General features: G+C 38.1%; 1 protein-coding gene and 1 long non-coding RNA gene across 5 annotated transcripts in view; one reads left to right on the top strand and one right to left on the bottom strand.

Annotated features, from left to right (window-relative positions):
- LOC102038876 overlaps positions 1-18,980 on the bottom strand; it is a 31,032-nt gene extending 12,052 nt beyond the window's left edge. The window contains exons 1-2 of the long non-coding RNA XR_265229.1: positions 18,970-18,980; positions 13,790-13,799 (exon numbers count right to left, since the gene is read on the bottom strand). This is a non-coding gene — a long non-coding RNA (uncharacterized LOC102038876). The remainder of the gene's footprint in view (positions 1-13,789; positions 13,800-18,969) is intronic.
- ESRRG (estrogen related receptor gamma) overlaps positions 1-23,488 on the top strand; it is a 338,080-nt gene that overhangs the window by 227,399 nt on the left and 87,193 nt on the right. For all 4 annotated transcript variants that reach the window (XM_031059386.1, XM_031059383.1, XM_031059388.1 and 1 more), the window contains one exon: positions 274-390. In XM_031059386.1, the coding sequence (XP_030915246.1) occupies positions 274-390 (117 nt within the window). The remainder of the gene's footprint in view (positions 1-273; positions 391-23,488) is intronic.

The following is a 23,488-nucleotide window of genomic DNA, read 5'->3' on the forward strand; positions in this document are numbered from 1 at the left end:
ATTGGGAGTGAGACACAGACTCACATTAATTGTGGTTTTGTGTATATTTCTTTCATGTGGATGTCTGAATTTAAAAGAAAAAGGTGAAAAAGCTTCATCTTTTAACTCAGCTATTTATTTTTACTTGAGAGCTGTTTCCTTTCTGTAGCACTGCTTACTCTTGATACATTCCAAAATGAAATACAAAGGCAATTGTATGAGTACTTTTGTGTATCTGTTGTGTTGGTTAGTCAGTGACTCTGAGCCCCTCTTACCCTGTCTGTTCCACCACAGGTAACATAGAGTACAGCTGCCCAGCAACGAATGAATGTGAAATCACAAAGCGCAGACGCAAGTCCTGCCAAGCCTGCCGCTTCATGAAGTGTCTAAAAGTTGGCATGCTGAAAGAAGGTAAGACTGACCACCTCAATCTGTATCTCTCTGCAAACACTTGTTACAACTGTAGGGCAATCAGGAAAGAAGAGAGACTGGTGAGTGTTCTAATCAGTTATTGCAAAGGCAATTTTCATATATACTTGCTCTTTCTGACATCTCCTTCTAAGCTATCAAATCATGCTCTATCCACACAGAGCTCATCATCTTGTGTAGTACAGCAAAATGTACCTCAGCATTCAATCTCCTTCAGTAAGTAACTGGTAGAATGACCATCAGAATTCCCGAAGATTTCTTTCCTCCATTCCTTATCCACTGTTACTCTGTCCCAGTTCTGGCAGAAAACCAGAACACACACTGTGCCTTCCTTTTATTCAGTTTTCATTCCATCAGGACAAATGAAAAGGGTTACTTCTAAATTAAACAAGTATAAGTATTGTGTGTATGTGCTGAAGTTACTGTAACTGCACTGGAGCAAATTTTGGCATGCAGAAGAGGAGAATCCACCCTCCCCCCCCTTTTTTTTCCTAAAAGTGTCTGAGAACCCTGCCCCTCACTGTAAGTATATATTGAATGTTTTAATTCATCAATTACATTTTGAAGCTATTGAGTGCAAGAAAATATACTCAAGAAATGATGCTTTCTTACCTCTAACTTGCTTCATCTATGTGACACAATGAGGTGATTGCTCAAATCTTGGTTGCCTGCAATGCACTTATATTGTTGTTAATGTATATGCAAGAATATACTTGGAAGTGCATGTATTACATGCATTATTATTTTAGAGCACTGTCACCACCAAGAAAGATGCTGTGTACTTCTGAACTAGATAAACATTTGAAATAAAATCAGCTTAGTGTTCTCTAAGTATTGTATCCAGGGGAGAATACTTTGTGTTAAGCAATGACTTCAGAACAATCCTATTCAATTTTGCTTTGTCGGTGCTTGAAAACTCAGCTTTAATAACTGGCTGATTTTTGCAGATAGGTTGGTGGTAATGCAAAACAGGGTAAGTATGTAGCTATCGGGGTAAAAATCCAAGAAACAACACAGACCAGTGGTGAGATGATGGGTAAATTAGGTCTATCACGCACCTACAGACATATTCTTATTGGATTATACTTACTAAGAATAAACCTTGTTCTGTGCAACTGCTTTGGCAGATGCTATGATCCTGTGAGCCAAATCCTGCTGTCCTTCGTCTTACTTGAGCAAAACTCCTGTCAGATTCGATGGAGACTTTGCCTCAGTAAGAATGGCAGGATTTGACCCTCTCTTCAGTGGTTATGGGAGAGTTCTTACTTCCCAAAATCCTCCTGTAACTGACCACTAGGAGCAGTCACTGGAAAGGGAAATTATGATGCTTAGATAAACTGTAAAAAGAAAGGGATGACTGGGTATGGCACCTTTTGAAAAGGACTGTGCTTCTTAGCATCTTTTTTTTTGGTAAGTTAAGACCCTGTATCACTAGTTACCTAATATACAGATATATTGAGCAACTTCTTTGAAAATGAAACAGTGCTCCCAAGAGCACATGCAGGTGAATTGATTTAATCCTTTTCCTCTGAATTTTGAGGGCACTATTGTGCATGCATTAACATACATATATTTTAAAAAATCTAGGCTGTGTGCAGCTTCTGGGACTGCAAGAGGAAATTGTCTCCTCTGCAAATGAGTAATTATCTCAGGAAATTTGTGTGCAGATTTACTGTTTCTGCATACAATTTTGTTAACTGAGTTAATTTAGTTGGATAATACAGATGTACATTGTCAGTAATATTTTTTTGTTTGAATGTTCATTGTCCATGGATTCAAATAATTCCCACAAGTTTTCTTAATAAAAATTGCATGAATTTTCTACTGTAAACGTACATACCTTTTTCTAAATGGCAAAATAACTAATTACTTTGAAAAGACAGTGTTGTTTATCTACCACCTATTATAACAACCTGGAGGAATATATAAGGGCATTTTATTTTTTTCCCCCTGTAGTGGCCACTTTTTAAATCATACTGATTCACAGTACATTTGTAAGACTCTACTTGTAGTAAAGATTTTTTTTTTCTTGTTGGAAGGTAGTTTTGGAGCTGGATGTTGTTATTTTAACCTACAGGAAAGTATGGAGATGACTTTTTGACTTGGACCACATCCTTTATGTACAAAATTAAGAAAGATAATGTACTGACTTCTTGCATGTGTAAAGTGGTATAAATTTATTGATTAGCACGGACTTAAAATAAGCTGAAATTATTCTTGCTGCATCTCAAGTGTTTCTTTATGTACAGACAAGGATTTCAGTCTCATGCAGCATGTCAGAGATCATGCTGCAGTAAATCTATTCAAATGTAAACCTGTTCAATTCAATTACCAGTTTATAATAAAATTTGCTGCTGCAGCCTCCACGTTTGTCACAGCAGTCTCTACATGCTGATGGCACAGCATGCCTGGAAATTGACAGCCTAAATCTATTTACAAAAAAAATTTAGTTGCAGACCTGAAATAAAATCAAGTTTAAGCAGCTTTGAGAGGAGCATCACATTCCTTACAAGAACAGCACATCTGCCAGGGTGCATCTTCTCCAGAAATCTTACCTTGTTTGTGGGGAGTTTTCTTGTAGAAATTTATCCTTAACAAACGGTTTTAAAATGTAATCCAAAGTGAAACAATTATCAGATATTGTGCTTCCCTTCACATTGGAAAGGACTTTACTACATTGTCATTTTGTGAATTGTCATATGAATTTCATGGTAGTAATCACAGTGCCTGGAAAAAGATTCTGAGTTTTAGCTTGGCTTCTAGGGCAGGGTCTGAACACCACTTATAACAAATGTACAGGGTGGCTTCCCTTAAGACATCTGTATGTTGAATCATTTATGTGACAAGATAATGATGTTTTTCATCTAGCATCCAGTGTTTCTGTGGGAGACCCGGTGTTAGGATGGTGGGGCTGTGTTTTGGGGTCAAATCCTGGGAGGGAGTTGGATTTCTGGTCACATGAAGTACAAGGTGGAGTAGGCATTTTCTGTACATTTTCTCATGGATCTTGGTGGGGCTTAACCAGCAGCACCTAGATAGATCAAGATTCTTAATGATTTTTAGGATGTGGGCCAGGAGCCAGAGAAGGAATGCTACAGCAATGTCAGGCTGGGCTGGGCTGGAGTGAGATTGAGGCCCTGGCTGCATCTCCTGTTGAGTATCATAAGAAAGTTTATACACACTGATCTGGAGGAACATACCATTTTGGTTTAGCCCATGGCCTGTTACTTAAAAACATATCTGGGTCTATGGATGGGTTTTGAGGATGTTATACTTCATACTGTAGCATTCAGAAGAGGCTGATGAGCTTTTAGGCACGAGACAAATATGAGGATATGGTGTTTTCATTTACTTTTTTAGGTAAGGGTTATTAGCAGCAGAGCAGAATACACTGCAGTCAAAGAAAAAAAATTACCTTTTTCTATATTTAATTTTGTGTCAGTGTTACAAAAAATCAGGTTTTCAAGTATCCCAATTGATTCTTCCACAGAAATGCAGTTTCTTTGACTGTACTTTTATTTTGGTGAATTGTCTCAGATTCATGAGAACAGCTGAAACAACATTAGAGATTCTTGTATAGTCTAGGGAGAAACTTTTCAAATGTATCCCTTGAGATTTCTTGAAATAATATTGAAATTGCTAAAAGGGGTGCAGGGAGACATGTACAACAATTTGCCCTTTTTAAAAATGAACATTTTTAAGACATTCAGTAGTTTTCAGTTCTGTTTGTTTATAATTCAGTTCTGTCTTTAAAGTTTGGCCTTCAAACTCTTTGGAAGCCAGTGATTATTTTGCTTCAGATGGTAGAATTAAATCTGTGCTCATGTGCAAGGTTGGGTATTTTGGCCATTTCCCTTTTTATACAGGTAGTTGGATTGAGAAAAAGGGGTTGATTTTTTTTCTTTTCTAAGAAGAAAAATTGGATGTAAAACTACATAAGATGGTATGGGGAGTCTTGAGTAGATATTTGACTTTTTTTTTTTTCTATTGCTAGGTGATCTGAGTAGAATTCAATATCTAACCTTTAATTAGTACTATTTGCCTATTAATAATATCTGTGGGACTATTTACTAGCATATGCTTGTGGTAGAAGATATTATTCCAAGTTTATTATAGGACAGATCTTGCTCCAAAGAGCTTCCCATGTGAAATCATTCCAATGGAGGAATTATTCCAAAATAAAATCACTTTTTGTTTCAGATGCAGCGTTTGTATAACTGTTTTTACAAGAGGTTATTGCATATGTTTTAGTTTTCTCCATAGAGGCAAAGCCTTAGCCTCGGTTTTACCTACTCCTGTGTAGTAGGGAGGTTAAGAACTACAGTTCAGAGGGGAATCTATTGAGTGGTACTAATGCAGCCTTTAGACCATCTGGAATGCTGTTCTGCCTCTCACAGTTCTGTGCAGTACTAGTTTGTATTTCTTACAGGACTGTTGATACCAAAACATCTCCCATGTATCTCTCATTTCTGGTATTTGGGTGTTTTCAGAACGTGTTATGGACTGTGTGCAGTGGCTGATCTGCATTGCTTGTCATTTCAGAAAGTCTAGTTCCTAAATGAGTGATACATGGAAAAAAATGGAAGTTTATATGGAAAGTAAAGTATACCAAAATAAAATGGCATGGGTTGCTTCATGTAAGTATGTTTGTATTTTCCTTAGGAATGGATGGCCTTGACAAATTATCATCAGTCACTTGGTACCCTGTTAGAATAGGCAGGGTAACAAAATTCCAGCTTAATTAGTCCTGCTATTACAAATGAGAAGCCAGATCCTCACCAAGTATTAACAGAAGCTCTTAGAGCTGTGTTAGATTGCTGCTCATTTGGCAGGTTTGGCAATCTGTGCTGTGGGGAAGTCAGCAATATACCTTTTTGTGTCTGTGAATCTTCACAGTTGCTTGTACATGAGCCATCATTCAGGCTCTAAAAGTGATCACAAACTCTCTGAGCTTTTCATCTGGCAGTGCTGACTTGCTGTGTAACCCTTCCCATCACAGCAGAGCAGTTTGCATGTTCCACTTGCCCTGCTCAATGAGTAGCCCTCAACACTTCCCATTCATTACTTTGCTTGGTTTTTTTGAGAATTCATACAGGCCCTCAGAGAGACCTCAACATCCCTAGGGAAATGGTAAGGCAGTAGTTAGAATCTGCTTTGTAAAGAAATCCTGGACTTTTAACTGTTTTTCTTCAGATGTGATCTAATTAAAAGCAATTCCTGACAGTTTTAAAAATGCTTGAACATTTTAGATGCTCATATGATGAACCAGAAGATTATTACATGAGTTACACTTTTTCTGAATATGCTACAATTAGCGGTCTCTAAAATATTTTTGCTTCACACATTGAGAGATTTCATTCATTCAAATATAAGAATACACTTTTAGAAAGAGGTATGTATATTTTAAAGCATAAATTACTGAGTTTGTTATGGAAAGATTACCATATGAACATCTTTGGCTTGTGTTAAGCAGCAGATCGGATTAAATTATCATATTGATCCTTTCTGGCTTTGACAGTCTATGAAAATGAATCCAATAGAGCAAGGAGAACGAGCAGCTTGAGTTTGGTCTTACGTAAAGGGATGCGTGATATGCAGAGGAGCAGATTAATGGATTCGCTCTCAAAATAATAAATAAAACTAAGCAATCTTCTTTATGACTAAAATTGTGTTATCACCTATGATTTGAGGGTAGTGAAAAAGCCTGCTTAATAGGATTCCTTCTAACAACATCTCTTTTGAAAAGACCTGTGCATCAGACATTGCCAAGGTAAATTTCTCTTACAAGTCTAATACTATTAGTCTGCCAAGACAAAAGCAGAAATTATTGTGGATGAAGTTTTAGTTTCTGCTGCCTTTAGAAATCAGAACAAAGGAAAGGAGAAAGCATTAATGGTATTCAAAGAAAATATTTCTGTACAGGATGACAGTTAATAGAGCAGCAGTGACCTCAGTGATATTTCTTATGCTCTCTATCGTAATATTACACTTAAGGAGCTTCTCCATTAATGCAGGATATTAAACAAACCTCCTGTGTTATAACATCAAGAGATAACATAGTGTGTCTTCTGTTGATGTCTCAGCTTTCTTCTATGTTTCAATGTATTATGAAGGAGCTTGGTTTCTAGTGCAGGTATTTTTTTGATTTGTTTCTTTTCCTCTCCTATTCCTTCCTTTTCCCCTTTCTTCCCTTCCTTCCCCATTCACGCATTCCCCCCTTTTTTTCGTCGCTTTCATTTCTCCCTTTCCCTCACTTTTATTTCTTCCTTTCCCTTTTTTCTTCCTCCCTTTCTCCTTGCACTCCCTTTCTTTCTTTCATTCCGAATGTGCTTGGATTAATATATACTGGGACCTGTTAAATCTCCTTGGAAACAATAGAAGCTAATCTCTAAGTGCTCTTGGTGTTCATAAGTAGGCTTCTTTGCTCCTAACCAAAATGTGACCTGATAGCCCAGTTCACACATTAGAACTGACAGCCCAATTTGTCTGCCCTAAAATGCAGCTCATGACTATCCACTCTCTGTAACTGATGAAGAAGGACAAACTATTCAACTTCAGGTTAGTGTTTATAGTCAGCTCAAGCGACTAGCATTTCTATTCATCCACTAGAAAAATACCCCAGAAAAAGCAAATACTGGGGATGTGGATATTCTTCCCAAGTCACATGAAAGCACCTACAGCTCCTACCAAGTACTGGCCTCCTGAGAAGCTTTCGTGGTGCTTGTGTTTCAGTGTTGTGCCAGTTTGGTTTGTGTTCTGTCTCTGAGTATTTTGGGGAATAAAGCAGATATCCCAGCAGTTCACTGGACTTGCTCTTTACATAAGATTTCTCTCTTCCTAGATAAAATTTTGTATTACTGTTGTCCCTGTATACAAATGCTTGCTTTCCACAAAAGAGAAGGTATGAAGTGGATGTGGAGAAAGCAGTATTGTTTGTAAGTCTGAGTTTGGGAACTATTTACATTTCTTGGCTTTACACAGATCTGTAAATGGGGAGGTTTCTGTGTTAGCATTTGCAAATCTGAGGTCAGAGCTGTTTGCTGGCTCACTCACCAGCAGCTTCCTTGAGATTAGCTGTTAGGTGGGGTCTGCTTACACAATCATTGCTGCTGAGAATCCCAGTGGCAACAGTTGTTTGCAGGGTAAGACAGGCAAAGAATACTTTCAACCTAAAGTTACTTTGTACTGTTGTTAATGAGTTTGAAGGATTCTGAATAGAATTAAATTTTACTGTAATTTTCTTAGTGCACATACCTTATGTATTAATTGCTCAGAATTGGAAGGAGTGGGTTCTGCAGTTTCATGAGTCTACTTAAATTACTATTAAAAATTAATCACTTTGTACTAATATTTTCTCATCATAATCTGAGGTGATTAACTGCATGTCTTCATTTATCATATTTCTTCTTTTGATCCTAAAATAAGGAAGCAGTACTTTCCTAATTTTCTAGAAAATATTCAATTGTTTGTAAAATATGTTTTTTGTGTTTAGCCCTTATGAACATTTGCTTATACACTGGAAGTATAGCAACAGCAATATAAGTGATAAGGATAGGTAGAGACAAGTCTGAAGGATGCAGGGCTTTTCCCATGATCTCACAAGTAGCTGCCTTTCATTTCTGGTCTCTGCCCCCCATAAACACACACATCAAATGTGGCACTGCCCTTTGTTGCAGAGTTCTTGAATTCTTGCATGTAGATCCTGCCTTATGTTTAGTAAGTCTCATTTTGTAAATAGTAACATTAATGTAATTTATATTCTTCACTTTTTTCTGTTTCTGCTGTGTGGATACTTGCATATCCCCTGCTTGAATGGAATAGGTGTAGAATCCCTGGTAGAGGTGCATTTAAGGGTAGTGAATGTCCTTACCTCTAAAGTGTCACTCTGGAGCCAAACTTTCTGTATTTTACTCAGCCTTTGCCTGGGCAGCACCCACAGCTCCTCACTAAGACTCTTGCTGTGTAAAATCTTTGTCAAAACAGAATGCAGGGTAGGATTATTTGGGGTGAAGGGCTGCAGTGATGCAGGTGCTGGTAGCTAGAACCCATGTGGCAGATGTACAGGCAGACTGCTGCTGCTTGGGATGCATTGGCACTGAAAAGCTGACTGGCTGAGGAACTCTCTTGGCCTCTTCACTCAGTCAAAGCAATGAATGTGTTGAGAAGCAAGAAAATTTCCACCTGCAGTTGTTACATCTGATCTCATATAGTGCTATCCCTCATATATTTCACATTTCTAAATCTCTGCTGTCTTACAAAATAAAGGTTAGAATCAATGTGAGTTTTGAGACACTAATGTAACTAAGCCACAATCTTCTCTCTGAGCAGTCATTGCCCTTTTATAACCTGAGGAGTTATTGCAAGTGGTGAGCCTTTGCCAGTTCTACTCACTGAGTCACTGCAATATGAAGCTGGAATATTATTTCTTTTGGTGTTTGCAATGTGGCTTTTGTGGTTGAAAGTCAGCAGCCTGAATTCTGAAATAAATGTGATCATCTGCAATGAATTGTCACTTTGTCAGATTTTGCCATGCTTACTAGCTATTCTAATAATAGATCTCATCTAACCAGCTTTTTCTTTTTTTTTTCTTTCTTTTTTGTTTTCTTTTCTTTGGGTATTTATATGACAGAAAAGGGAAATTATGAGGGGAGTCTGTTGTGCTCACAGTAGTTGCTTAATATAGCTATTAATCTTTATAAATGAAAAAACATAGCTTTATTTTAAGCCTCAATAGGCTTTTATTAGATAAATGATTCTGGAGAAAGTCAAACACAGCTATGTTGAATATCTACACTTACTGAATAATATCAATATTTTCCTTTTTGCTCTTTATTTTTCCAGCACATTTAATATGTGTATCTATTTTTCTCTTAAGCATCTGGTTTACATCTCAGGGTAATCAGGTATAAGATGAGAAGTCAATTTGATTTACAGTTTTAGTGCAGCAGATCAAAAATCAACATTCCATACAACTTGCTTGCCTGGGGTCTTTACTGCACTCCATGTTACAACAGTTAATTATTAAAATAATTGCGAAAAATTGAAATACTTTCTAAAAGAAAGTCTGTGTGATACTGTCCCTTAATCAGCTTAACTCCAGTCTGTGCCCTTAGTGGCAGAATTGTTGGTGTGCTGTTTACCTGCAAAACTGCTTGACCAGCAAGAGAGAATCTTGGTAACTTGCTGCATGCTGAGCACATACAGATCCTAGGAAAAAGCAAGTGGTACAAGATCATCATCCTCATCTTTTGTCTCCTGTTCTTTCCCTCTTCAGCCAGGCATTAGTCCGTACAGTGCTGTTCTTGTCATTTTTATTCAGCAATGTAAAAATCACTTCACCAATGCCCTGTCTCTTTCTAATACTCCTTTCAGTTCTGTGGGTGGGTGACTGAAGATGAGCCACGTCTTTTGTTGTGATCTGAATCAATCAACAGATCAGTCTTGTATCATTTGCTCAACAGTTGTACAGCCACATGCTGCTTTTCGTGACAGTCTGCCAGATAGTGTTTACAGTGGTCTCCAGCTTCTGAAGTTCCTGTGCTCTGTCTCATTTTCCTATTTTCTGTAGTTCAGTCCAAGCTTTAGAAACAGGCACCTGAGATTTCATTGCATGGTCAATCTCAGTGGATAACATTTGGGAAGAGTATCTTGTTCTAAGTCACCAGAACAGCATTTCTAGATAGGAAGTGGTATCAGTTATGGTAGGATTACTTAAGAGATGTAAATATACACTAAATACATTTTGTATACAGACTGAGGCTACCAGCATGTTACTATTGAAGTGTTGAGAGAAGTCTTCCTCTGTACTGATTTTTCAGGTCACAAGCCACTTGCTGGTTTCCCTGTCAAACTTTTAATGAAAGCTCTTAAGTTTCCAATTTGAAGACAGAGTAGACTGCTAAATGTCAAAATAAAGGAAAATTAATATTTCCCTTAAAGAGTAGCAATCTGTTTTATAATACCAATTTAAATAGATTCTTGCTCAAAGATGTATTAGAAAGTTTCTGTTGAGTTATAACTCAGGTGAAGAATTAGGCTGAGATAATAAGGGACTGAATAGACTCTTCCTTCTCAACGGCCCTCAAGAACATCACCCAAAGTCTCTGACTGTATTTCAGACAAAAAGAAGTTGGAACAGCTCTTGAGTCTGGTGTTCACAGCCACAGTCTTTGCTGGTCTTCCAGCTGCTGGATGTGCCACATGGCCATTGCTTGATCCTGCATGAGATGCAGAGGGATGCAGTAATTGGAGAACAAAGCTACAGAGTAGCTAAGATCACATAAGATCCTTCTCTTTTCTCTTTTTATCTTCTGTCATTTTATGAGTTTCTATTCATTTTCCTCTTCCAAACCACGATTGTATCAGAAGAATGCTGATGAGAAAATAGTTGCTGTGAGCACATATCCTCCAGGCAGTTTTTTTTCTGGCCAGGTGGGAGAGAGAATAATGAATTTCTTGAGGTTTTTGTTAGCTGACTCACTGTTTCGTGAGGACTAGCCAGGCTGAATGACTGTATTTCCTTCTGGGCATCCTGGTATTGCTGGAGATATCCATCCTGGCAGGATGCTTCAACTCATCTCCAATTAAAATACTTGTTATAGAAGTATTGTTAAACACAGCTGATTTATGAAGTTAGGAAAAACATTTGAATGCAGAGTGTTAAGGCTTCCAACATCGGTGTTCCTCTCTAGGGAGCTGTGTGCAATGAGAAAGCATTTGGAATGTTAGCAGTTCATACCATCATTTTGTTTCCATTTGTTTTCTCTAATTTCCTATTTTAATGCTGGTTAGCTGAACTAAGTCCTTTTTTCCTCTTCACTGTTCCCTCCCCCTTTATGGAATAGCCCATGACACGTGCCTGTAAAGTGGCTTCTTGGGAATTTGCAAGTCTTTGAATGTGTTATCTGATTAAAGGGATGTATGTGTCTTTAATTCTCGTCTGCAGTTTCACCTCTGACCCCATCTGTTAAAGTGGAAAGGAGCTGAGAGTCAGCAAAGTCCCAGATTCAACCCAGATAACCTGCAGTGTGCACATTTGAATGCTTTAACTCCTCGGTGGCCCCTGAAAATTACAAACTTAATTAAGTGACAGGTTTCACTGGAAAATGTGGAGGGTCTGATATGAGACAGGTGAATTGTTTATTTTGTTGATATGCTTAAGGTAGGATAATTTAGTCCTGGCTTTGCCTTTTCTGTTAAAGAAGAAAAAAATATATAGAGGTGTGGCATAAACGTGTATAAGGTCTTGTTTACACATGTGTATTTTCATTTCTGTATTATTTTAATACACCAATTTCTTGCTTACAGGAGTGAAAAGTAAAACCTGCATTTCTACTTCCTTTTTGAAAAGGAAGCTGAATTATGTGATTGGAAATGGTGCTGCAGTTTTGGGTGGGATTTTTAAATACCCCCAAATAAAGCAGTAAAAATAAAGTCATTGAAAGATTGAAGTGGATGGCATGAGGGTCATTTACATTATGTTTTGCTAATACTGTGCTTTTTTGCAGTAACAGTGTAACTGTGGCATTTCCTGTGCTTTACAAATAGATATCATTAGTGATGAGAATATCCTATTATATTTAGACCTGTGGTGTTCTGATTTTTCCTCTGGTCATTTTCTTTTCTAGCTTTCAAACACTCTTAAAACTGAAAGGATTTTCAGTACCCCAGATCCATCCCTGTTCTCTGAAAGCTGGAGCCAAATTCTTCCCCCACTTACATCTGTTCAACTTCGGTGGTTTCACTTATGCTATGTGGCTGTAACAATGCAGAATTTGTCCTAATCTGCCCTTTCTTTTTCAGTGGAGAATATGCGCATGCAAAGTGTACGTGAACACAGCAAGTTGAAATGCAAATAGAAAGAATGTATGTATTTTGTGTGTGTGTGTGTACACACACATATAGATAAACAGCACACAGATAGGTTTGATAGTATATCTACTGTACATAATATTGTAAATGGTATCTTGCTGTGCTGGAATCCAGGCAATATGAGTTCAGTACTAAAGTGTTCAAGTTGCACCTGAGCTAGCTGGAGCCTGCCAGCCTCTGCAAGCCCACTGAGAGCATCTGTCTCGCCACCACCTTGCTCACGCTGTGTCCTCTGCAGGCTCTCCGATTCTTCCGACTATGAGCATAAATCATCCACCTGTCAGGAGCTCGAGCTGCCTGGATTATGCAATGCCTGCCTTCATTTGGAGATGGTGTGAGCAGAAGATTGCGGCAAATGCTTTGCATTCATTTTAATGCCGCTCCCGCATCTCTTCAGCTTTAATGAGGGTTCAGGGTGGTGACGACTCCCTGAGACAATAGAAGTCCTGGAGACCCAAGCTTTCTTTGTACATTTGTATGGCCTAGTTTAGATGGGGGGTTTTTTTCAGCTTTTTTCCCCCTCCCTTCCCCCCCGACACAAGAAATGAATGGCTTGAAAATTGAGGCAGAGAACTGGTACTGCACAAAGCCAGCTGTCCATAGCTCTGCTTTTTGGCCTTGTAATACTTCCCTCCAGCTGAGCAATGAAGAATTTAAAAATCAGTCATGTTTAATGTTGATTGTCCATTTGTGCTGTCTAAAGCTGCATAGTGCCTAGCTGACTTCACTTAAAAAAAATTGAAATAATCCTACCTTTGCATTATATTCAGTTACAGGTATATTGAAATACATGATCAAGGGTGGCATACCATATTGTATATTCCACATTTGAAACACAGGTCCTGTATATTAAGATCTCCTTGTATTACCAAAAAAAAACCCAAAACCACCAGACTTTCAGTAAAATTGTCTTATTTCAGCTTGGTAGACCTGAATTCATCAAATTTCTTATTCACTCATAATTTTCGTCATGAATTATAGGCAGAATAAATATTTGTATTTATTCATCTGTGTAAGCAGAAGAAGAGAAAAGTAGGTTGGGAGACAAAAGCAGGGAAGTCCTTTCAAAGACAAATGTTGAAGAAGGCAAAGGGGTAAAGATAATTTGTGCCTTCACACCTGTAGTATCTGTGTGCCCCTAACCTCCTACAAATCCCACCAGATTCCTGCAGGTACAGCCTTTAGACTGTAGCCTTATGTGATTGTCAACTCGATGTTCTTAGTGGCCTGAAAAACATGTGGTAGTAATAGTAAAATACTTAATTTTGATACTATTCAGTAGTTAGCTAGGGAAGTCCCTGTTTATCATTCTAATGCTGCAGGTTTGCTGTTTTTCACCCATATTCAAGAAAATAAGCTTCTTCAGTACTTTTGAAACACCTTGGGCTTGTGCAGCATGACTTTTCTGCAGCAAATGTGTCATGAGCTTGTCAACAATTTTTTCAGGGAATATTTTTTATACATTTTAGAGAGCACCTGTGATGTGTAGACAGTGATAGCTCCATTTTACAATATTAAACCTCAGAGAAAGAGAACAAGAGTTGCTTAGTAAAAGTCACATGTGGTGGTAGAAGCACAGCTAGAAGTGAAACTTCTGCTCTGAGGTTAATGTCAGCCTGGGACTTCAAAGTCCAGCCGTGTCCACCCCTTTGTCACCCAGTGACTGAAAGACAGAAAGGTTTATTGCTTGTTCATTTGGGGTTTTGCATTTCTCTTTTTAACACTTCCCTTTATATGTGAACTCCTCAATCAGCTACTGGTGAAAAGAATCCTAAAAGGTGAAGTGAAATTAAAGGCAGCTTTTGTCAACAGGGAAAATAAAGTGCTGTGTTTCAGTGTTCCTCTATATTTGCCATTGATATTAGCAGAGGACGCTTAGACACATGGAGAGGAATCTGTGTCGCCAGAATATTCAAATTTTTCTCTCAGTGAAAATTTCCCCAGCTGACAGGTAGCAGGAGTGGCAGCTGAACGTGGAATACACAGTGTGTGGAACACACACTCCTGAGTTGCAGCAGTGCTTGCAAGCTCTGCCTGTGTCTCCATTCTGCTGCCTTGGTCTGAAAGCCAGGGCATTTCATGCAACCTGGTCATACTTAACTAGGACCACACAGAGCAAGGGAGGTTTTTTAATAGGCTGTTTGGGGGAAGAGTGGAGACCCTGGCGTGTAGACTTTGAGATCTTTACTGGGAGCCTTATTTGCTTTTGGTTGCAAGCTACCCTTCCATGCCATTCCCTCCCCCTCCAGCTGTAATTTGATGGAAAGCCAGCAGTACTGCAGTTTAATGCAAGACCTCCAGTGAACTCAGAAAAGATTATTATTTCTCACTTTGTCTTTACAGAAAACTTTAAAATTTTATGCGTCAGAACGCAGGATTATCTGAAGACACAAATGCAACACAACACTGACAAAATCAGATGAAAAATCTCACTCTTTTAGCTATGAAGAAATTAGATTTATCATCAGAAAAGCATTCTCTTTTCATTTTCTGAAAGGTGCTTTTTGACAGACCCTTTGCAGTGGACGTCATGCTCACAAAACATGCTGTCACAGGGCTATTTGAATATGGTGACAGGCTCATTATCATGTTGAAGACAACTGACAACACTGCAGACTAGAAATGGACAGGCTTGCCAATCAGCTGTTGAAAGGATTGCAGTTGAAATAGAGGTTTTTTTTGTTCTGAGAACAGTAGTACAAATTGACTACATTAATTCTTTTTATTATGGTTGCATACACTGTAGTTAAGGGTCCGTCACTGTTTCCATTATAAATCCCTGTTTTCAAGGGTTTATTAGTAGACCATAAAAATGGTCCTGTTGAAATTTTGCATTAAAAATATATATTACCCTAACAGAACAAAATTTCTGTGGTAACTGTGTGGAGGTGGGAGGGCAGAGAAAGAGGGATTGACTGATTTTTAGCTGAAAATTGCATAAAGCTGAATGCATTATTATTTTTATAGAATCTTAGATGTCCAAGAGTTTTATAGACAGGTTTGTGCCTCGGGAGTTTACAATTTCAGGATGTGGTGCTGCCAACACTTATTATGGGATGGCATTTTCCTGGTAGTTTCACTGGAATCAGTAAAGCATCAAACCTGATCTGCTGTAGTAGGTATTTGCAGATTCAGGTTGAGTAGTCAAACAGTCTTGAAAAGTTGTTTTGCCTTTTCTTGGACCTCAAAAATAGTCAGGTTGCATTTTTTTGTTTTTAGTATTAATCTAGGATGCTAAATGATTACTTGAGGTTCAGGGAGTTTTGCATATATAGTGACAATCCAGACAATAGTGATTCCACCAATATACTCCAGTTACATGATGTGAAAAGATTGGTGGAATTTATCTGCTTTAATCCAAAATGGTGGTCCTGGGATATCTTTTAATAGTGGAATTTCCCAGGTGTTGGAGTTCATGCTGTAGTTTTGAGAGTGCCCTTAACATTTCTGTAGCCATCTGCAGCATCATACTTCTGTGCAAATGCAGGAGTGTCTGTTTTGACAGGTCTGAACAGCTCACAAGGTATCTTCTGTTTAGCTCTGGAAGCAGGGATGTTCCTCTGAGTCCCCTGAGGGCCTGATGTGGCAGGCATTCCCAGAGCACCCTGTCACACCTCAGCACACAGACACCACACACGGAGTCTGCAGTCGCTCTCTCCTGTGCCATCCTGGTGACCCCACTGCGGTGCCTCAGCAGCAGCCAGCTTGTGGAAAGGGAGAGGTGGTGTTTCTGCAGCCAGGATGGTTTCTTTAGCTTTTCCACACCTTCACTATAACAGTTAGAGAGAGCTGTTTCCCAGTATCTGGGATACCTTTTCATTCCTTATACGGAGGCGGCTGTTAAATCTGTGTAAAGGCTCTAAACTGGAAGGAACTGAGGTTTTCTTTTTTAAGAGAAGCAATCCAAGTTTGCTGGAGAAAGGGCATGTTGACCTACCTTCCTGCAGAAATTGAATAGGAGGCTAAGAGTCCTGAAAGGACCAAGGCATTTCCAGGGAGCCTGGTGGAAGCACAGGTCTGAAATTTAGTCATAAATTGTACATATAAACTAGGTGTGGGTGGCAGCAGTATGTGTGTGTTGGCTCATTTATGTTCTGCCCTGAGAGCCTGCCTTCCTCCATGCTTTGTACTGGAAGCCTGGATCTCTCTTCAGGTTCCAGCTCCATTTGGTGGGTCAGATGGAAGAAGTTAGGCACTGTGGGGCATAGGAGGTACATACCTTTTTGTGGGAGTTGGTTAAGTGTAAAATGAGATATTGAAATAGAAAAAGTCTACATGTAGACCCCTCAATTATTAAATTATCACCCAAAGTTAATCTTAAATATATTCACTAAATATTTAGTGTGAGGCTGATCCAGAAAGAAGACAGTTTTGCTTAGTGTATTTTGCTGGAAGCTTACAAGGAAAAATAATTTTGCTTTGTAGTTCTGTGGCTTCAAACATTTGCAGCCTTAATTGATGCTCATTTGATTACTTGATTTCAAAGCACAATCAATTACCTTAATGCATATCACTGTTCTCACAACTACGGTGATTGCAAAATTGTGAATGTAAAAATGGAAGTCACTTCTGAAAATTAAGTCTGCAATTCTATTTGCAAAGTCAGAACTCTGACTCTCATGAATTACAGCAGCACAGAGCAAAGGTGTATATTGTCATATTGCCTGAGCTATTATGGAGTATCAGGTCAATTGTGTGCATACTTAAAATCTTTAAAATATTTATGCTTCTCTGTTGAAGTCAGTCATCTGTTTCTAGAAGGAAACTTTGTGAAGATATAGTAACTAATGCAGGATGTTGAACCAAAAAAGTAGTGTTTAGTTGCAAATTACTAAGGAGGAATTTTGTCTTTTTATGAAATTATGGCTCTACAGAAGTCAGTGACAAAGTTACATTTGATCTGGGGGCAGATGGGTTTTCATGGAGTGAGTAATTCTCGTGATTAAATCGGGCAATTGGAATCAAGACTTAATTTCTATTCCAGAACAAGACATTTCTACTTAGTGTGCGTCCAGCAAAAATATAATAGATACAATAATACAGAGCTCACCTGCATGTTGTGAGGCTTATTGAATTAATATTTATGGAACACTTCAAGATTCTTTGATAGAAAGTGCTATATGGCTGCATACTATTACAATAAAGTCCTGAACAGCAAATCAGTCTGGAGTTATTCTTATCTCATCCAGTTATAACTGACTACTGGAGCTGCCTATCTTGTTAGAGAGAAGAAAGAAAAGAAAACTAGAAACAATTATTTGGAAATCCTTGGGCTTAATATTCCAATTAACTTTTGGGTTTTGTGGTTATAGACCCTTTTTTAATGCTTTGCCAGGAGATTCATGATTGAAACCAAGCATAACGTAGTAACTTTTTGTGGTTTGGGAGAGTAAATTAATATTTCCTTCTTCTGCTGTAAATTGCTTCAGAGAGCATACATCCTACACCATGCCTACCAGACATGTAAACAGCGTTATCTTTGAATCATTGGTTCCAGTGCTTCCATGTATGAACAAACACTGTTGATTCATTGATGCGGGGGTTTTTGTTGGCTAAGTATTTTTATATTTGCTTTTGAAAAGAAAACAAATATTCTTGCCATTAAAAGCTGCATTGATTTGAAATGAACTATACATAAGGGTGGACTAATTACCTAATTTTTCTTCTCATCAATCAAACTCTCATTACCTTAAACACCCCTCTGAAAAGTTAGCAGAAGACCTGTTCAGCAGTCTTTAAAGAGAGTATGACAAACACCACTGCACTGAAAAAAGTCCACCACAATTGTAAGTGTACTAAAGGGAAATTGGTTGAATAAAACTATTCCTGACATGCAAACAAAGCAGCTTATCACATGTGTAACTTCATTTTTCCTATCACCAAGTGCAGGAAGAAAACTCTGAAATCTAGGCTATGAAGCCTGGAGGATATTGATGTTTTAGCAAAACAACACAGGCATGGAATATTCTTTTTCCCCAGGACTGACCTAGTAAATTGTGCAAGCACCAGGAGAAATTTTGCCACCTGTCCCTTATAATCAAGGCCTGTCCCTTACTTAGTCTCATTTCAGTGATATAATTAAATGACACCTTTTTCCCATTTATGTTGCTTGAACATGCTGCCAGAATCCTATAGTCTTATCCAGGTACCCAGGAATGTGACTTAATTTCTTTCATCTAAAGCCAAAAAAATAATCATTTGAACATGCTCCCTTGTCCTAATAGCTAACCCAGCATGGTTTATTAGAATACTATTGTTGCAGCATTCATTGCAAAAATCAATAATCCACTAGATGGAGCAGAATAGAAGTGTAAAAACTGAGTTAAGGCTGGTATTTTAAGAAACAGAATTGAGTATCAAAGGGCCAGAACTCAGACAAAACAGCAGAAAAACACAATAGTATTTATGGAGTGTGTAGTTCTAGTAAATCAACCAGCTTTACAGTCATTCATGGATTAATATTGCAGTTCTCCTTTGTGGTTCTCTGTTCTTCTTTAAGGGATAAAATGAGGATTAATCTCTGCTCTAAAAAAGGTGATGATAAGAAAATTTTGGGGAAAAATGTGTTTCTAGGAAAGAGAAATTCTTTTTTTCCTTTCCTAAAGCAGAAGCAGTTTTTTCATTGGTGAACCAATAAGAAGACAATCACAGAAAGGAATAATAAGATTTCTTTCCCCCAGAAGTTCTTACTCATTGTTTTCTGGATAAACTGAGTTATTAGGATATTTCGAGTGCGGATTTGGGGTGTTAAATCACATCCTTTTTAAATATAAATGATCCTTACATTAATACCCCCTTCAAAGATCGGCAGGAACATGATGAGAATCATATTAGCAAGTAGATTGATGAAGATGGGAGGCAAGGCTCCAGTTGCAGAGTTCTTCCAGTTTCTATTGCAGATGTACATTAGGCATGACTTATAGTCTGCTTATTCTGTCCTGGGCCTTCTGTGCAAAGGGGCGGCCAATTACGCCAACGTGAAGTGGTTGTTTGATGAAAATACATATGGGCATGATGGATCTTAGTGCTGAAGGTACATATTTTGCAAACAAAAGGAAGGATACAGTCAGTATTTCAGGGAAACAGCTATTGAATCTGGCTTGTGAAATCTGTAAATAGGCTTCATTGTGGCCTAAGCAAGGCTTTGAACCCAAGGTCTCAGGAGATGAAAGCCCCAGGCATTATTCATTTGCAATGTCTCACCTTCAGCTTTGTGTTTAATAAAATGCTTTAGATAGGTGCAGGTGAGCTTTATTTGCTTCATACTGATTGCTTTGCCTTCTTCAAATCAAGATTTGTAGAACTTTGATAAAGTAATTTAAAAGTTGTCCATTTCCATGTTCCGGAATATTTTTGTGTATCTGAAGCTGCACTCTTCAAATTTCAACAGACAGACTTCCCTTATAATAAATGTGGAGATGATAGTACTTTCTTTTTTCTTCCTTTTTTTTTTTTTTTGTCTAAATAGGAAGTTGTAAGAATTAAAACCTTCCAATTCTCATCTCTAACTGCTCCCATTGTTTTGGTATATTATAGCATTGGAATCTGAAGTTTTTTCTTTCTCTAGAGAAGACTCTTACCTGAAATTATAATTCAAATGAGGTAAAGTATTCATGTTGCTTCCCATCTTCTACTACTGCACAACATCACTATGAGCTATTTACTGGATTTCTCCCCATGCTTACTCTCTTTTTTCAATATATTCTTGATTTGTAAAATACTTCGGGATTTGCTGTTGCTTCAGAAATAGCAGGTGTTAACATTCATAGTTATGCATACATTTTGAGAAAATAATAGCCTGAACTTCTTGCATTGCAGGATATCTTTTCTCTCTCCTCTTCCTTTTTCTTAAAACACAAGTTAGTGTTTTGTCCATCAACAAATGATTTTTTCCTTTATTTCTGCTGAGTGTTCACATGCATTTACTTTAAATCAGTACAATATGTATAGAATTAATACCAGTTTTAGTCACAATGGCTGATAATCATTAGTTTTTCTTACATCTGTAAGGCTGTTCTCCTTCATTTTGTTTGAACCGATGCATCATCATGATGGCCCATGGATTATAGGCCACAAAGGTCTTCATTGAAAACATCTTAAGTCAATGCTTCTGTCCTTGTTCTCAGTGTTGGCCAGACACTGAGAACCTTCTGAGGTCATGCTGGAACAGGACCTCCAGATGAGCCGGGAACTGTGCAGGAGAGTTGTCCAAGTGCTTTTTTTAAAAAAAAAAGTGTCATCTTGGTGCACACTGGTTGGCACACAGTCTATAAGTAATCTATCTCGATTCAACTACCATTTTCCCTTAGTCTTCCTTTTACCAATATTAGTGCATGAGCCTGAACTCTTCTCTTTAAAGTATTCCTCCTTCCCTTTTCTCTTTTCCCAAGGACATCTGTGCCAAAACACTGTTGTTCAGAATGTCCATGGTCTGCTCTCGTGTTACTGCAGTACAGAAAGTGTCTGTGCTCAGTGTATCTGAAAAAAAGTAATTATATTCTTGGTTTTATACTTTTTCTGTCCATCAGTTTTGAAGCACACAGAGGGCTAAGACCCACAAGTAGAAAGTCCTGCTGGGTGTCAGTGGGGAGGTGTTTAAGATAGCAATGAAGATTATGGACTGTAGCAGGCTTGGGCCCTAAATAAACCACTGGTTTTGTGAAGGGTGTGGACAGGGGATAAAGCCCTCTCATCCTCCTTTTTCCTATGTTGGGCACAAAGAAAAGATTTTGTCTGTATTGAGAGAAGAGAAAGAGGGAGTCCTTTGTCTAAAGAACAACAAGGCAATAACCAGTCAGTCACTTTTATGCTATTAGTGTGAAATGTTTATTGCTGAACCCTGGTGTCCTGCCCATTGTCTGGTGTGTGATAAAGTAGGTTGCAGATGGTTTTGTCACATCCAGGCTTGGGAAAGGGCAAGTGAATCTCAGTGAGATTGTGTCTTCTCCTGAGTCTGCAGGACAAAGTTGCAAACTGAGTCATAACTGATTATGTAGGACGGGTTCAGCTCTTTGCAGTGGATGTTTGGTAAAATATGTGAAGGATGACATGGAAACTTCAGTACATAGCTGTAGATTAGTAGCAGCGCCAAGGAATTCACTGCAGTACAGAAAAGACTCAGTCTGGTGTCCTTTGTGTACAAGTGCTCACAAAACTTCTGTAGAAGTTAGCCAGGGGGGAAGCGGAAGTGGGATCATTCTCCTTGCACAGAGCATCAGGAATGAACAAAGGCAGTGACAGCCAATCAGCCAATTGAAAAAAAAAAAAAAAGCTGTGTGTTAAGCAGTTTTGATTTTTAGGATTACAGACTGTGAACTTGTTTAGGATGTTTCCTTGCAACTAATTAAAGAAATATTTCTTAAACATTTCTGTTCAGTTCTCAGGAGAGATGTATTTTTTCAACAGTTCAAAATTTTGTGAAAGCACAGTCTTAGCCAGTAGTTTAAAAAAACCAGTAAGACCCAAGAGGAACAATATTAAAAAGATGAAAATAAAAGCTTGAGAAGATGATGAGACTGAAAGTTCTGATGGGATTGTCCTAATGAAATGGAAACTGTCCTGTTTGGAAAGGTTTTTTGTAAAACTTTGCCATCACACACTGAGTGCTGTAGTGCTGTTCTGTGGGTTTTAGGTGTGTGGTTGTATGAGGTTTATTAGTTCTGCAATGTTTGAAAGTCCTGCTCAGGATTACCTTGTTAGAAGACAGAAGTTAATTTTAAATTGCAAAGTTTAAGAATACAACGTCTTGAATGGAAGCCAGCTTGCTCTCAAAGGGATAGTCTGTGGTAAAAGAGAAGTGTGCAAAAGAAGCATTTCCAGGTAAATATTTGTTTGTGTATTAATAGTTATGTGCAAACAATGAAAGAGGAATTAAAAACCAAATATAGGTGGAAAATAAGCTACCTTGTGCAACATGATTGAGAGTCCTGTGCTTAGAAGAGTGTTTTGCAGAAGTCAGTCTCTGTGAGTGTGTCTAAAAATGTTAAATTTTTTGCAAGCATGAGTACTTTACCTATTCTATTGTCAATGTATATTGATAAAGCAAACCCTGAGGCTTGATTTCAGTGATGTTTAATGTTAGTCTCACATTAAAAATAAACTCAGTTCTACTATACTAGAAAGTTACGTGATGGCCTAAATAGCATGAAAACGGCAGTAGGTCATCTGTTTTTTCAGTTATTGTTCTAATACCCTGATTTGTCCATCAACTGTTAATGGCTATTGTATCATGGACAACAGCAACTGTATGCTTGAATTATTTTGTGATGCAATACAATATGTACATTAATTTTTGCATCATGTTTTAACAATGAGTTTCAGTATTAAAATCACAATAGTAAACTATCAATGTCATTAACCAGCAATATTGATTTACTATGGAAATTTAGCTATAAATTAGGCTTCATTCATAATCCATTGAACACTTGCTACAATCTTGAGACTTCTGTGAGTGCACCTGGTAAATGAGAGAAATTTTCCCACGTTTTTCTTTTGATTAATTTAAATTGCTATGCAATTTTGTTCAAATATGAGTAGTGGCACTTTCACACAAGGCTGTCTTTGGATTTTTGTTTTTCTTTTTATTGAGTTTAATGTCTGGAAGCATAGGCTACTCCAGGAATGTGTAAGAACTGGAAGTGGAATAGATGGTTCTCTGTTCATTCCACAGCCACAGAAGGAATGAGCAGTAAGGTAGCAGTACACTTGACAAAATAAGTGACTAATACAGGTGCTTCAGGAGGAATAGAGAATATTAGTAACGGAACTCAGCACTGAAATAGCATTGATGATGTTTAAAAAATGTAAGAACAAAACCCTATATTCTATCTCCATGAATTCAATTTCGCCCTTTCACTCATCCACGTAATTTTTGATAGTAAGGCTTCACCATGCCCAGTAGAAGTAAAGGAACTCTGATCTATGCTCTCCTGAAGTATTTCTGCAGGGATGCACAAGGTGCTGATGGTGCCACTGCTCATGGAAAGCATCATTAGACTGCACAGAATGGGCAGCATTCCGTTGGTCTACCATGGTGTGTATTTGCCCAAGCAGTGCGTTTGTAGACTGCTGCTAAAAACAATTTCACTCCCAGACCATTGGACTTCTTACAGTCTAATTTTGGCCATATATGAGGCTTACTTAAATGCAGAGATAACATTAATCTTTCAGTAACAACAAGTGTTGGCTGGGGTTAAGACCAGGAGCTTAG

The sequence above is a fragment of the Geospiza fortis genome, unplaced genomic scaffold (genome assembly GCF_000277835.1).
Source record: "Geospiza fortis unplaced genomic scaffold, GeoFor_1.0 scaffold41, whole genome shotgun sequence".
Classification (NCBI taxonomy): Eukaryota; Metazoa; Chordata; class Aves; order Passeriformes; family Thraupidae; genus Geospiza; species Geospiza fortis.